A 16924-nucleotide genomic window follows, 5' to 3' on the forward strand; every position below is an offset into this window, starting at 1 on the left:
AATAACAGTATTTGTGACATGTTAAAAAAAGGCACATGTGGCTGCCATGAGTATACATTTCCCTTAGGTGATTAAAGCATCTTTCAAATTGAAAAATATTTAATAAAAGTATCTTTTAGGTGTTAAAAGATAAAAATAAATAATAATAATAAATAGTTTATAATAATATTTTTAAAAATTTTAAAGTTATTTTAAAAGTTACTTTAAAACTATTTTTTAAAAGTTATTTATTTTAATGGCTACATTTTAGGACAGATTTATATCAACAGAAAACTTGAGAATATAGTACTGAGAGTTCCTGTATACCCTCCCTATCTAGTTTGGCTATTACTAAATCACTTACATTAGAATGACAGATTTGTTACAATTAATGAACCAATATTAATATATTAAGTTCTGTAGTTAATTCAGCTTAGTTTTAACTAATGTTTTTTTTCTGTTTCAAGATCCCATCTCAGATAACCATGTTCCATTAAGTTGCCATGTCTCCTTAGACTCCTCTTGGCATTTTTAATTTTTTCTTTTTGGAGGGGAGGGTGCAGAGGGAGAGAATATTAAGCAGGCTCCATGCCTGATGCAAGGCTTGCTCTCATGATCCTGAGATCATGACTTGAGCTGAAATCAAGAGTCAGATGCTTTACTGACTGAGCCACCTAGGCACAACCTGATTTTAGCCATTCTGACAGGTGTGAGGTGATTATTTCATTATAGTTTTGATTTGTACTTCCCTGATGATAAGTGATATTGACCATCTTTTCATGTGTCTGTTGGCCATCTGTATGTTTTCTTTGGAAAAATGTCTATTCATGTCTTCTGCCCATTTTTTAATTGGATTATTCATTTTAGGAGTGTTGAGTTTTATAAGTTCTCTAGATATTTTGGATACTAACCCTTTATCAGGTATGTCATTTGCATATGCATTCTCCCATTTGGTAGGTTACCTTTTAGTTATGCTGATTGTTTCCCTCACTGTGCAGAAGATTTTTATTTTGATGAAGTCCTAATAGTTTATTTTTCTGGAGACATATCTAGGAAGAGTTGCTATGGCCGATATCAAAGAGGTTACTGCCTGTGTTCTCGTCTAGGATTTTAATAGTTTTCTTGTCTCACATTTAGATCTTTAATCCATTTTGAATTTATTTTTGTGAATGGTAGCATTATCTACAATAGCCAAATTATGGAAACAGCCATATGTCCCTTGACTGATGAATGGATAAAGAAGATGTGGTGTACACACACACACAACCACACACACCGGAATATTAGCCATAAAAAGAACGAAATCTTGCCATTTGTAATGATGTGGAGGAGCTAGAGTATCATGCCAAGTGAAATAAGTCAGAGAAAGACGAGGGGTGGGAGGATGGGTGAAATAGGTGGTGGGGATGAAGGAGTGCACTTGTGATGAGCACTGGGCGTTATATGGAAGTGTTGATTGAATCCCTAAATTGTACACCTGAAACTAATACTACACTGTATGTTAATTAACTGGAACTTAAATAAAAACTTGAAAAAACCCAGTGTGTTAAATAATAGCTAACATTTGTGAATGATTATATTTTCCAGGCTTTTAAAAAATGCTCTTTACATATAACAACTAACTTACTCTTCAAGACAATCTCATGAGGGAAAATAATATTATGGTTTTTTGGGGGGAGAAAACTGGAGCCTAAAAGGTTAAGTAACTTATGTTAAACCTTTTGCTGTTTGCCACTCTGATAACTGACAGATGATAGATGGCTATTTCTTTTTCCTTTCCTTTTTTTTTTTTAACAGTTTTTTTATGTTTAGGAACCATTTGTGTTTATTAAGTAGCAATTGATGGAGCTGTCTCCACCTTCTCTACTGATTTCCATCCCTGAGGGAAGTACAGTCTCATGTGATTGCCTTGGTTCCTTGTTCTATAACAGTGGGGCCCAGGATAGAAATAAAATACAGTTATTGTGCCTTTATTATAACATTTTAAATATATATCAGAATATTTTTATGGATTTCCCCCCTTGCTTTTTAGATCAACACAAAATGAGAGACTTCTTACAAATACTGCGTCACCTCCTGAAGTGGTTCCTGTTGATGATTCTGTTTCTGAGGAAGCGACTGAGGATGCTGCTGGAGTCAAAGGAGACAGCTCCACCAAGGGTTTTGAACCTAGTAAAGAGTTACATTCTAGACCCAGTAAATCTCAGGAATATATACAGGGTGTTTCAGTTAGACCATCAGTTATTCAAAAACTGGAGAAGGGACAGCAGCAGCCCTTAGGGTTTGTTCATAAAATTGGAAGTGGTGTGAAGGAATTTAATCCAGTTGGGATAGGTCAAGCTACACATACTAGACGAAGCTTAATATGTCCCTCAGTGATTTCTAGTGCTCCTTCTAGTTGTTTAGCTGGAAGTTCCTATGATAGACCAGTTACAACTAAACCTACTAAGTTACCAGCAGCAGCCAGTTCAGAGACAGTCAGAAAATGTGACCCAAACAAAGCTGACAGATACCTTGAACAGCCAGACAGGGGCTCTAGAAATCCTGGGCTATCGTCCAATCTAGAAACGTCTTCAGTTTCTTATCAGAAACCTAAAGAATCGACTAGGAAATCTTTAGGTATAAGTTCAGATAAATTGATCATACAGGAAGATATAAAGTCTCAACGTAAAACTTTGTCAGCTGGCGCTAAAGGCCGTGACTTTGTGGGTATGGAAGACTCCTTAAAGTCTGAATCTCTTTCCAAATTAGCTGTCAACCAAGCAATCAGCCTGAATAAAACTGGCATGCCTTCTAATAAAGGAGTCTTTGAAGATGCTACTGCAAAGCACCGTGAGAAATTCTTTTCTGGTATGGGTCCTACCCAAGAGGAAAAGCATTTGGTTTTTAATAAGTCAGCCTTTTTGGAACAGAAGAGCTCAGTGATTTCTGAAGTGAAGTTTGCTCGTGGCTCTCTTCAGTCAGTGTCCAATCCACCCGAAGAGGCTGCACAAGACCTTTGGAAGGAGGAACAAATTGACCAAGAAGAGAAAAACTATGAATCGAGAGCTTCTGAAATGAGTTTTGACTGCAGTTCTCCATTTCAAAATTCACCTACTGACCAATCTAAAGTGACTGCCAAAGAAATAAACCTTTCAAAGGAAGCATATGCTGATTTGCAGTGTAAGAATAATAAATCTTATGTTTCTGAAATAAGTTCTGATCGTGATGGCTCCCTTCGGTTGGCTACCAACCGAGCTCAAGTAATTGTTAAAGGTGTAAGTGTTCAGAAGGCAAAGCCTATCAGCTTAGTTGATGAAAGCTATGAATCTAGTGATTCTGAGATTAATTATGATTGTGATGCCTTACTTCAGTCAACTGATGACTACCCCCAACAGCCTCCAAAAGAAGTAAGCCTTCCTAAGGAGGAACACATTGACTTGGTTGATAAGAACTATGGATCGAGTAGCTCCGAAGTAAGTACTGATTGTGCTTTTCCTCTTCAGTCAGTGGGTGACCGACTCCCAGTGGCTGTCACAGAAGCAAAACTTCAGAAGGTTCACATTGGCTTGGTTGATAAGAACTATGGTTCAAGTTGTTCTGAAACAAGTATTGACAATGATGCTTCTCCTCAGTCAGCAGCTGACCATCCCCACCTGGTTGTCAAAGAAAGAAACCTAAAGGATAGACCGGTCTACCTGAAAGATAAGAACCTTAAAATCAGTAGCGCTAAAGCCCATCTTGATTTTGCTGTTTCCCTTGAAACAGTGATTGACGAATCTCAGAGGGCTGTTGAAGAAATAAATCTTCTGGAAGAGAAGAATGAACCTGTGGAGATGAACTATGATTCTCATGGTTCTGAATTGAGTTTTCACACTGACGCTCGATTAGTGCCTGGCCAGTCCGGAGTAATAGTTAAAAAAGTAAACCCTCGAGAAGTAGCTGTTGACCTGGAGAGTAAGAGTGTTAAATCTAGCAATTCTGATCAAAGTTTTGATTCTCGTGCTTCTCTTTATCAGTCAACTAATGATCAACGTCAAGGGGCTCTGGGTGAAATAAGTCTGAAAGAGCTAAATGTTGACATGGAAGTTAAGAGCTATGGGTGCTCCAGTTCTGAGTTGACATTTGAATCTGATCCCCCTGCTGTGTCCGGTACCGAGCAATCTGAGATGGACATTGAAGAAATAAGAAAAAGGCACATTAAATTGGAAGGTGAGCGCTCTGGGTCAAATAGTTCTGGAATAACTTTCGATTCTGATATTCTTCTTCGCTCAGGAGGTGACCAACCTCACGTAGCTGTTTATGTGGAGGAACCTAGTCACCTGGAAAATAAGACTAATACATCTCGTGTTTCTGAAATAACTTTCGATTCTGATATACCTGTTCATTCGGGAACTACTCAACCTGAACGAGCTGTTAAAGACATAATCATTCAGAAAGAAGAATATATACACTTAGGGAGGAAGAATGATGAACCCAGTGGTTCTGAAATAAGTTTGGATTTTTATGTTCCTCCTCATTCAGTTATTGACCCTCCGGAAGTAGCTATGCAAAAGCTAAATCTTCAAAAAGAAGAGCAGATATACTTAGAAAATAAGGACAATGAACCTAGCGGTTCTGAATTAAGTTTGGATTATGGTATTTTTCATTCAATGACTGGCCATTCTAAAGATCCCATTAAAGAAATAAACCTTCAGGAAGAAGAGCACATACATTTAGAAAATAAAGGTAATGGGCCTAGTGTTTCTGAAATCAGTTTGAAATCTGACATTTCTTATCATTTAATGGCTGATCATCCTAACATAGCTGTTAAAGAAATAAGCCATCAGAAGGAACACATAAACTTACAAGATAAGGATAATGCATTAAATGTGTATGAAACAAGTTTGGATCCTGGTGTCCACCTTCATCGGTCAGTGACTCACAAGCCTGAAACAGCTGTTAAAGAAATATGGCTTCAAAAAGAAAGACATGCTAAATTCAAAAGTAAAAGTGCTAAATTTACTGGTTCTGAAGCAGATTCTGACATCCCTCATTATTTAGTGACTGAACCTCAAATAGCTGTCAAAGAAATCAATGTTCAGAAAGAAGAACATGTTCTAGAAAAAAAGAGTGATACATATAGTAGTTCTGGAATAATGTTTGATTCTGACGTCCTTCCTCAGTTAATGACTGAAACACCTCACATTGCTATTTTGAAGGAGGACCATGTTGACCCAGTGGGTGAAAGTACTGGATCTAGAGGCTTTGCAATAAACTTGGATATTGGTGTCCCTCTTCATTCAGTCATTAGCCAACCTCCGCTAACCCTCATGAAGGAAAAAAATGTTCATCTGGAAGACAAAAACAGTGAATCTAGTCATTGTAAAATAAGGTATGATACTGGTGACCCTCTTCAGCTATTGACTGGACAATTTCAGGAAGTGGTTAAGAAAACAAACCTGAGGAAGGAAAGGAAAGTTGTAATGAAAAATAAAATGGTTCAAACTAGAGGTTCTAAATTAATGCGTGGTTTTGGTGTTTCTCTGGTGGCTGATCACCCTGAAGGGGCTGTTAAAAGAGGAAACCTTGAGAGTGAAGGTCATGGGAACGTGGAAGATAAGAACAGCCAGTGTAGTGGTTCTGAAATGAGTTTGGATTCTGATTTCTTGGTTGAGTCAATAATTGAACAACCTCAAATAACTATTTTGGATCAGGACCACATTGAGCTAGAAGATAAGCACAGTCAATCTGGTGGTTCTGAAATGAGTTTTGATTCTGAGGATCCTCTTCAGTCAGTGGCTGACCAGGTTAGAGAAACTGTTAAAGAAATAAGCCTTTGGAAGGATGAAGATGTAGAAGATAAGAGGGATGAATCCAAGGGTTTTGAAGTTATGTATGATTCTAATGTCCCTTTTCAAAAGTCAGTGGCTTCCCAAACGGAAGAAGTCATTGAGGGGATGAACCTTTGGAAGGAGCATGTTGACTTGCAAGGGAAGGTTGTGGAACCTAGTGATTCTAAAATAAATTTTGATTCTGATGAACCTCTTCAGTCTGTGGCTAATGAAATTCAAGATGCTATTGCAGAAATAAATCTTCTGAGGGAAGGACATGTTTGTCTGGATGATAAGGGCTATGAACCCAGTGATTCTGAAATAATTTATGTTTCAAATGTCCCTCTTGAATCAGTGGTTGAGCAACCACACATTTTGGAAGGGGAACACGCCAATTTGGAAGATAAGAGCAATGTTGTCTGTGGTCCTGAAATAGCTTTTATTTCTGATGATCACCTTCAGTCAGTGGCTGACCAGCTTCAAAAATCTGTTAAAGAAGTCAGTCTTTGGAAGGAAGACCATATATACCTGGAAGATAAGAGCTATAAACTAGGTGACTTCGATGTAAGTTATGATTCTGATGTTCCTGTTCACTTCGTGACTGATCAGTCTCCTCTGGCAATCAAAGAAATCAACTTGCAAAAGAGGGGTCATCATGACCTAGGAGATAAGAGCTGTGTACCTAGTGTTTCTGAAATAAAATGTGATTCTGGTGTTCATTTTCAGTTAGAAGTTGATCAATCTGAAGTGGTGTGCAAAGAAATAGATCTTCCGAAGGAAGGGCATCTTGGCATGGAAGTAAAGACCGGTGAACCTAGTGATTCTGAATTAATGTGTGAGTCTGATGTCCCTCTCGAAATAGTGGTTAATGAACTTCAAGTGTCAGTTAAAGAAGCAAATCTTCGAAAGATGCTATTTGTGGATCTGGTGACCAGTGATAGTGACTGTGAAGTGATTGCTGAGTCTGATATCCCTTTTCAGCAGGTGATTGACACACCTCACGTGACTGTCAAAGAAATCAACTGTATAAATACAGAAGGCTTTGATCTAGAAGGTGAGTGCTGTGACTCCTATGATTCTGAAATAGGATATGTATGTGAAGCCTCTCCTCAGTCACTGGCAAACCAGTCCAAAGAGACTTTCAAAGTGGTAAACCAGAAGAAAGACTATATTATTTTGCAGGAGTCAAGCTGTGATGGTTCTGAAATAAATTTTCAAATTGATCCCCCAGATCGGTCTGTGACTTACTCATCACAAGGGTCTGATAAAGAAATGGTGAAATACATTGATTCAGAAGAGAAGAGTTGTGGATCTGATAGCCCTAAAACAAATTTTAAGTGGGAAGAGGATTCTCAGCCAGTGGTTGACCAACTTCAGAAGGCCGACAAAGGAATCAACGTTTGTCAAAGGAAAAATCCAGAAACTACCAGCCGAAAAGATAAGCACCATGAACCTGTTTCGGCAGTGCCTCGTAATGCCTCTCCTGGGTCGGCAGCCCATCAAAGGTCTGGTAAAGGAAAACTTTTGAAGTTAAAACATGCAGATCCAGAAAGTATGAGCTGTGAACCATGCAGTTCCGGAATGAGTTTCCAGTGTGATCGTGCTCTCCAGTCTGATGCTGACCAGCCTCAAGAGGCTGGCTCTAAAGCAGGACTATTTAAGAAGATGCCTCTGGATGTGGAAGAAACAAACCCTGATTCCCATTCAAGCTCTATTTTCGTGGTTGATCCTGTAAGGAACCTGGACAAAGCAAAGGAGGTCGTAGAAGACAATCCTGACGAACCGGTCCTTGAAGCCTTGCCTCATGTCCCTCCTTCATTTGTAGGGAAAACGTGGTCTCAAATCATGAGAGAAGATGACATGAAAATTAATGCTCTTGTGAAGGAATTTAAGGAAGGTCGTTTCCACTGTTACTTTGATGACGACTGTGAGACCAGGAAGATAAAAAAAAAAAATTTGAATGAAGGAAAAAAGATTACCTGGGCTGACGCAAGTCAGGACACCACAGCGATTCAAGTTCTTTCAGATTGTGACGATAACGCAGGTGGCATTTCAGATACTGATGACTTTTCAGTGGCCTTAGATAAATCTAGCCATCATTCTACAGTAAAGAGGCCTTATTATGAACAATCATGGCGAGTGGCTTCTCGATGTCAGGCTGTAAAAGTCAGCCATGGAACTCAAACCAATCTCACATGTCTGTCACAGACCAAAGGAAGTGAAGAGGAAGACTCCACGGGGAAGCGTTCGCTTTTACAGAAGGACAAAAAATCAAAAAAGAAAGTGAAAATCGGAACACTTGAATTTCCTGAAACATGTACTAAAGTTCTGAAGCCTTTGCAACCCAATGCCTTAGTCTATGTTATTTCTTCAAATATGAAATTTCAGGACAGTGAATGCGCCAACTTTGCTAAAAAGTACCGCAGCTGCAGAAGTCGGGATGTCAGCATAGAGTACAAATATAAACGGCGTACCTTTAATTATTATGACCCACTGAACAAGAAAATTGTGATTGATCCTCCGCCCAGCCTGGAGGAGTTGGACAGAAATAACTGGCTTAATCTCAGCGACCTGAGCTCCAGCTCAGGCGATGAAGATGCTCAAGACGCTGACCCGACCGCCGTTTTGACGCTCCGAGACGAGCTGCTGGCCTACCCGGGCGCCCCGGTTTCCCCCGAGCCTGCGCCGAGGCCCGGGACCTCGGGCGTCGGCGCAGCTGCAAAGGGACGGGGCGCCCAGCTGCCGCCGTCGGCCCGCGCCGCGGCCGGGACCTCCTCACAGGCGGCGCCTCGCAAGTTCCTGGAAAGCAAACGGAAGACCCAGACCCAGAGGAGGTTGACGACGCCGCCTACTGCTAATCCCGGTCTCCCCCAAAAGGTGTACAAACCCATTACGCTCCACCCCAAACCCAGAACCGCCTCGGAAAAACGCCCCATTTGGATTCAGACCAAGCTAAGTGATATCATTCAGAAGTACATTTCAAAATACTCTGCTTTTCTGCGTCGCAAGTATCAGTCCAGGAGCGCGTTCGTGAGACTGCACCTTAAGAAGAAAACGGGCGACGTCACTAAGTTAAAGAAGGGAAAGAGCGCGGCCCCAACGCCTCCGGGCTCGTCCGGCCCGCCCGGTCCTTCCGGTCCGCCGGGTCCCTCGGTTCCGCCGGGTCCCTCGGTTGCCCCGGGTCCCTCGGTTCCGCGGGGTCCCTCGGTTCCGCCGGGTCCCTCGGTTGCCCCGGGTCCCTCGGTTCCGCCGGGTCCCTCGGTTGCCCTGGGTCCCTCGGTCACCCCGGGTCCCTCGGTTCCGCCGGGTCCCTCGGTCACCCCGGGTCCCTCGGTTCCGCCGGGTCCCTCGGTTCCGCGGGGTCCCTCGGTGGCGGTCGCTGCCTCCGGCTCTACTGCCAAGCCACCTGCGCAAGGTGCTTGCCCCCCGGCAGGAAAAAAGAGGAATGGTGGTAAAAAACGCCCCAGGAAGAAACGCAGGCGGCTTTCCAGGCCCGTTAAGATCTACGCTTTGAGAAGCTTGTACTCTCAGGTGCCCTACTCCGACAGGATGAGGACTCGGCTCTCGGAGAAGCCGCGGGCGCCCGAGGCCACCTAGTGTGGGCGGCCGCCGGGCCAGCCCCGCCCCGCCCCGCCCCGCCCGCCCCGGTGGCTTGTGCACACCGCTTGCCCGGCTCTGGTGAAAAAACTACCCTTCGACTATTTTGCTACAGACATTATTTTTCAGAACTTTTGTAATTCATTTAAAATTCGTGTTTAAGGTCCTTTCTCCCCTCCCTCCCCCCGTTTTTGAAAGATGCAGACGCATCCTTGTCCGTTGGCTGTAGAAGAGCTTCATCCTAATTTATACCCATAACTCAGCACCCTACGTACACATTTTTTCTCCCTCAAATCATGTCCCTCTTATTTATTTTTTTATGACTGTATCTCATGTCAGCAGGTTGTCATATTGCAGAAACTGAATGTGGCAAGCATTAAATGCTATCTTATTTTTACTTTCTAAAAAATCGGAACAAACGAACCCGTGCCTCTGTGTTTTTCCGGAGTGGCGTTGTCCATATCGTACTCTAACTGGATAACTAAAAAGGAGAAACTAGAATAAATTCGACTCTTGAGTGAGGTTGATTGAAATAATCACGAACAACATGTAATCTACCTTTCTTTTTAAAAAAGCATTCAAGAAAATGAGATTCCGTGATCTTTAATCGAGTTAAAAACAAAACAAAACAAAACAAAAGCCCGCCTGGGGATTTTACATACAAAAACACAAACTCCTTCTGCTTCATTTAAATTGGATCTGCAAGTCTTTGACTTTCCTTATTTGGACACACACACATAAACGATCTCTGTAGGTTTTTCTTTAGCATTATTAGATCTTGAGGAGACCATGATCCTGCCAGTGTAATTATGTTTTCTACCACCTTTATTCCCCTCCACCTGAAGCGTTGGTGGTTTAATATGAAAACCTGGGTTATCCTTACGGCCTTACCTCTCAAAAGCATTTCTGCCACCATCGTGTCATTTTTTTCCGTAATAGCTTGCACTGAAATCACTGGGGTGGTAATTTGGGCAGACCGTTAATTGTTGTCATGAACGAATTATTTGTAATCTTAATATTTCAAAAGATCTAACAAAACCGTGATAACCTAAGTGGAGGCCAGTTTTGCAAGGGAAACACTACATATCTGTGCATTAGTTTGGCTTTCCTTAAACTTGCTAGCTGATTTTAAGAGTCCAAACAAAAGACGTTAAGATAAGCGGTTTGGGTCTGAGATACTCAGAATATGTTTAGATCCTTTATCCAGGGGCACTGGTTGAGCTGGTTCAGACGCATCCAGGTATCCTGTTAAGACCAGGATCCTGGACCCTTTCCTATCGTTAATGTTAAAGGAAACACGAATTTCAACTCTATTGTATAAACCACATTTTACTGAAACTAGATCAGTGTACCATGACTTCAGAGATAAAAATGTGTTACTTTAGAATTAATGAAATATAGTGTAACAGTTGGTGTCTAAATGTAGTTTTATTTCAGGGGCCGTTTTTAAGCTGTGGGTACGTTATGATGGTGTTCTGTTGTAATTTCTTTACTTCTAAATTTAGAACAGTAATTCTGTTAAAAAAAAAAAGGACAAATATTTATATTTTTAGTTGCAGAGCAACTTCAACCTTGCCTCGTATACAAACATATTTTAATTCCCCCTCTTAAAATAATACTATGGGCCACTAGTTTAAAATAATCCTCCAATTTTAATTTAGAAAGAAAACTGTCCTACTGATTAGGAAGCTCACAAGCAGCTAATATACAAAAATATCCTATTTGTGGATATTGGTGTCTTTTCCTATGAAGTAGACACGGTAATTTCCTTAAGTACTATTAGTAGGCATTCTGGATGCTTTAGGTTTAAACTTAAAAGCAGGAGATCATATGGAAATGTACTCAGTGACGATGATCTATTGTGATTGCATTATGCAGAGAGGACAGTTCTTGTAAGTCAAATGATCAAAAGCAGTTAAAAATTTTACTACTTTTTTCACATTGGAGACTTCTAAATACCATGTTTTTGAGAGAAAAAGGGTTTATATTTAAAATTTATATTACTAAAAATATCAAACTATAATACAGTCCTGATTATTTTTTTTAACATTTTGGAGATGTTTATAAGTTCCTGTAGTCATTATTTTAGACAAGCTTGAAAACTTAAAATTGTAAAAATTATAATTTAAATTAAATTAGAAATGAATTACTTTCAGAATTTGGTAGGATACAAGATATGCCCCTTTGTCAAAATATATTTTGGCTTAATTTGCAGATTAGATGAAACAGTTGGATGTTTTTTGTGTATTCAAGAATGCATTAAATTCTTTTAATAGTGAAAAATCAAGTTATAACCACAGTGAATATTTTATTAATCTTGTCCTTGTTCAGTATCTTGCATAAATTTTTATTATAATTGTCCCAAGTTATGCAGTGTGTGGACAATATTGTGTGAAGTGTGTTTTGCATTTGTGCATTTAAATTATTTGTGTAATTAGGGCTCTGAGTGACACTTTTTGGTAAAGAGAAACTATATTTAAATATTCAAGCAAGTATATATTTCCATGTAAAGCTAATGTGAAGACTAATGTATTTTTTATAATGCAGTTTAAAGAGTAAATTTGTTTTCAAAGTTGCCAAGATAAAATTTATCAAATATTGAAATTTGTCTCTACTTTCTCCTCATGTTAGGAAAGTTTTTCTGGGAATACTTAAGGAATCAGAGAATAATGAAAACGAGTTCATTTTATAAATGGTCTTAGAGATAATAAATAAGAGAATATAAATGTTGATGCTGGTGAGGAAATAGTTTAACCAAAGATATACAGGTATGTCCATGGAATACTTATTTCAAAGGATTAAAATTAAACAACTATTTATTTGTCTGGTGGAGTAGTGGGTTAGCAACTTTTCACTTTGTATACCTGTATTGAAAGAGTCAATGAACAGGACTGAGTTCAGGAGGCAGTAGATACATCATTATCTGACACCTGCTGGGAAGAGAGAACTCCAGAGCCTCCAGTATCATAGTGTATGTTATCAAGGACAAGAAAACATGGAAAAAAGTATACGTATGTCACTGAGGTCGGGGCCTTTGGCCTCAATAGTATTGATTGCTGGGTTTTTTTGGTCCAGGATTATATTGCTAAGATGTAACAACAGCCTACTCTTTGTGAGAAAAAATTACCAAGGTAAAAATATGTGCCGGATGTCCATATTCAATAAAGGACTTTCTATATAGAAATAAAATGTGGAACATACTGAAAAATCATGTAATTAGGGAATTAACACATCAAAATGTCAACTTGAGAAGATGAGAGGCTGAGGAAGAGTCTCAACATTTCCTTAAACTTTATTTAGACCCCAAATATTAGAGAAATAATATAGTAAGTTTCCGTTGTTCTTCTTATACTTTATATGTATATTTAAAAAGTTCTCCCAAAATATTTTAAACTATTTACCTTGATTAAGAAATAGGTCTAGGATGAACTATAATTTGTTGCTGAATCTTTAAATAAGTATGGACTTATACTTTATTTACATTTATAATTTATTATATGCATGTTGTTTTTTACATGCATTTTATTTTCTAAGTTTTTAAGCTGGACGTGTGTATGTGTGTATGTGTGTGTGTGTGTGTGTGTGTGTGTGCGCGCGTGTACATCTTGAGCCCTTACTTACTAAGTGCCGGGCATTGTTCTAAGCTTTTAACCTGTATTATCTCATTTGATCTTCAAAGAGCCCTTATGAGTTAGGTACTGTGATTGTCACTAAATAGCTCTATGCCTCAATTTTGAGATTACAAATGAGTTGTTATTTACTGTAATCAAACGGGGATTGCAGTTAATCCCCAGTGCCAGGACACCACTAATCTACTGTCTGTATAGTTTAGCCTTTTCTGGACATTTCATGTAAATGGCATCATACAATATGTGGTGTTTGTATCTGGCTTCTTTCATTTACTATAGTGTGTTTGAGGGTCATTCATGTTGTAGCATGTATCAGTATTTTGTTCCTTTTTATTGCTGAATAGTATTTATAATTAGTTTTTAATGAAGCTGGTAACAGAATGCTGGTCTCCTGATAAATATGATAAAAAGCTGTTAGGCTCGAGGCTAGCTGTTCCTTTATTACTCTCATACCTGTTACCCTTGATTATTATTACCCCATTTCCAAAACCAACTGGATATCTGCCTTTTTAAGTGCCCTTATCCCATACTTGAATGCTTTATACTTCCTCTGTCTTTGACTCTTAACTCCCTTTACTGCTCATCTTAGCATTCTTTTCACTGTGCTTTGTGAATTCTCATTTTCAGTATCAACACATTACCCTGTGTTCTCCATCTCTGCACAGTGGATTGCTTGAATGTAACCGAACTGAGAATCACATCCAAGTTAGCCGTTATCCTAATCTACATGTGCTGTAGAGCCAGGAAGTGTTGGTGATGGTACTGGTCATGGTGAACATTTTTCTTTAAAGTTACTCTTCTCCATAACCCCAGTACACATCATCAAAGTCAACATTGATTGGTATGGTAGAACTCTCTACTCCACAGACCTCATTTGGATTTTGCAGATTGTTCCAAAATTTCCTCTAAAGGTCCGGGATTTGACCCAGGATCACACACTGTCATGACTGTTCAGTTTCCTTCTGTATGGAGCAGTTCCTCAGCCTTTCTTTGTATTTAATAACTTGACATTTTGAAGTGTACAAACCAGTTTCTTTGTGGAATGTCCCTCAGTTTGAGTTTGTCTGGTGTTTCTTTATAGTTAATGCTTTGGGTGGGGGGGAGTGGGGCAGAAATTCTGTGGACTTTTCAATGTATCATAACCGCAGCCATGTGATGTCAGTTTGAATAAAAGTGGTGATTGAAAATATCCAGTCTTTGTCTTTATCTTAGAGGAAAAAATGTTAACAATCTGAGATGGGGGCTGTCATAGTGAGTAAGTTATCAGCAGTTACATTTTTTCACGGCTGAATTTGAGACAATTGTGACGGAAAATTTGGTTTTATCTATCATCTAACTCATAGATTAGACAGTAGCTAATGTGTACACTTAACAAATATTAATTAAGCCCCTACTATGTGCTTGGTCCTCTGATGGGTGCTGAGGATCCAAGCATCAACCACACAAGCCTCTAATTGCTCACTTTCATTAGCTGATATGAGTGAAAGAGAATTTCAGTAGTGATAAGATAATGAACGTGCAGCATAATTCTTACACTTTCAAAAGATTGTTAATAAACCTCTATAGATAACACAGGATACTGCTATTTGGCATGGAAAAATTTCTCAGTTTTCTGCACTGAGGCCATTTGCAAGGCATTATCTAGAAAGATTGCTTTCCTGTGTTTGCATTACTATGAATAGTCTCCCCTCTGTTGGTTTGTTGCATCAAGATGAATTGTTACATAGGCTCCCTTAGTTATTTGTTTATCAGGGTACAGAAAAGATGTCCTAAGGACAAGTTGGTATATTCATCATACGTTTAGTTTTTGAGTTGAGATATTGTCAGCTCTTTTGAACTGGAAAAATAGAGGGTTAATTAATTTTTTTGGAGAGTTGTTATTACTGGTCACAGATAATGAATAAATGATACTATACCCATTGAGCTGAAATTATGAGGTGAATGACCACTTGAAAATTCAATTATTATCCACCATGATTATTTCACTGCACCAAATGGTGGTATCCTAGTAACTGACTATTACTGTGGTTTCACACAGGGTCCTTACATCTAGAATATATTTATTTAAGTGAGTGTTTGAGGTAGTATTGATGACTCTATAGTCAGAGAAACCACTTGACCTTGATAGGTGATAATTTTTAGGTTTTCATACTGGGTATACTACTTCACATATCTATAACCCAGCAGAACTACAAAGTTCCATTTTTCCTACAGAGAAAGAATCTCAAGTCAAATATGAAAAGTTGCATCATAGTGTTTGACAGTCTATTGAGAACGAAGTTACCCCAAATTGCCCAGCATAGTCAGTAGCAACTGCCAGGTAGCATTTGGAGCTAGGATATTTCTTCAGCTATGCTGAATGATTGTGTGAGACAGCAGAGCATGAGGATAGTTTTAAGGGGCAGGATAGAGGGACTGTGTGGGGGGGAAGGTGGTAAAAAAAAGTGGCAGAATGAAAACAGAGCTAAATTTTCGTATTACCTATAACCAAGTGGTCCCTTTAAACGTTGATGATAGTGGGCACCTGGGTGGCACAGTCGATAAGGGGTCTGATTCTTGATTTTGGCTCAGGTCATGATCTCAGGGTTGTGAGATGGAGCCCCGTGTCTGGCTCTGTGCTCAGCATGGAGTCTGCTTGAGGTTCTCTCTCCTCTCCACCACTCTTCTCTCCCTTTAAAATAAATAAATCTTCAAAGAAAAAAAAGCTGATGAAAGCATGGCCATTTTTAATATCTTTAGATCACCTTATTAAATGACCTAACGTTCATTTATTTATTTATTAAAGATTTTTATTTGTTTATTCATGAGAGACACACAGAGAAGGGCAGAGATACAGGCAAAGGGAGAAGCAGGCTCCATGGAGGGAGCCCCATGTGAGACTCGATCCCGGGACTCCAGGATCAGGCCCTGGGCCAAAGGCAGGCGCTCAACCACTGAGTCACCCAGGGATCCCCCTAACATATTTTTTAAGATTGAATTTATTTATTAGAGAGCACGAGCTAGGCAGGGAGGAGTAGAAGGAGAGAGAGAAGCAGACTCCCTGCTGAGCAGGGAACCAGACTCTAGGCTCGATCCAAGAACCCTGAGATCATGATCTGAGCCAAAGCCAGATGCTTAACTGATTGAGTCAGCCAGGCTCCCCTAAATGACTTAACATTTATTTATTTTTATTATATTTTATGTGACTTTTATTGAAATAGAATTCATATAACATAGAATTTACTCATTTAGAGTACAATTCAGTGGTTTTTAGGATATTCACAGTTGTGTAGCCATCACCACAATCCAATTTAGAACATTTTCATCAGTGAAACCCCATGCACACCAGCAGTCAATAAACTGCATTTGAAACCAGAAAGAAACTCCATACTTAACAGTTGCCCTCCACTCCTGCAACCTCCCTTTATCCCAGCCTCCCCGCAGTTGCTAATCTACCTAATGTCTCTATGGATTTGCCTATTCTGGCCATTTTATAAAAACAGGATCAAAAGAAAAAAAAAAACAGGATCATATAGTATGTGGCCTATTTGTGACTGGCTTTTTTCATCTATGTTGTAGCATGACTTGGTACTTCAATTCTTTTTATTGCCAAACAACGTCTCATTGTATGGATATATCCCATTTATTCATCCCTTCATCTGTTGATGGGTGCCAACCCTGATTCTTTTTTTTTTTTTAAAGATTTTATTTATTTATTCATGAGAGACAGAGAGAGAGAGAGAGAGAGAGAGAGAGAGAGAGAGGCATAGCCAGAGGGAGAAGCAAGCTCCCTGCGGGGACCCTGATGCGGGACTTAATCCCAGGACCCCGAGATCACGCCCTGAGCCAAAGGCAGACACTTTAACCACTGAGCCACCCAGGCGTCCTCCAACCCTGATTCTTAATGGCCGCTCTGGTGTCACCAACTCCAGGAGGCCTTCCTTACCT

At 39.6% G+C, this 16924-nt stretch overlaps 1 protein-coding gene and 1 long non-coding RNA gene across 4 annotated transcripts in view; one reads left to right on the top strand and one right to left on the bottom strand.

The window, feature by feature from the left end:
- The window catches only part of ZDBF2 (zinc finger DBF-type containing 2), a 31971-nt gene extending 17853 nt beyond the window's left edge, over positions 1-14118 (top strand). For all 3 annotated transcript variants that reach the window (XM_038585533.1, XM_038585534.1, XM_038585535.1), the window contains one exon: positions 2012-14118. In XM_038585533.1, coding sequence (XP_038441461.1) covers positions 2012-9368 — 7357 coding nt within the window. In that variant the 3' untranslated portion in view covers positions 9369-14118. The remainder of the gene's footprint in view (positions 1-2011) is intronic.
- Positions 1734-8105, bottom strand: LOC119867944. The gene is made up of 2 exons (XR_005385279.1): positions 7751-8105; positions 1734-2148 (listed from the first exon to the last, which is right to left on the bottom strand). It is a non-coding gene; the product is annotated as an uncharacterized LOC119867944 (long non-coding RNA).
- Positions 14119-16924: the final 2806 nt, after the last annotated feature.

The sequence above is a fragment of the Canis lupus genome, chromosome 37 (assembly GCF_011100685.1).
Source record: "Canis lupus familiaris isolate Mischka breed German Shepherd chromosome 37, alternate assembly UU_Cfam_GSD_1.0, whole genome shotgun sequence".
In the NCBI taxonomy this organism is placed as follows: Eukaryota; Metazoa; Chordata; class Mammalia; order Carnivora; family Canidae; genus Canis; species Canis lupus.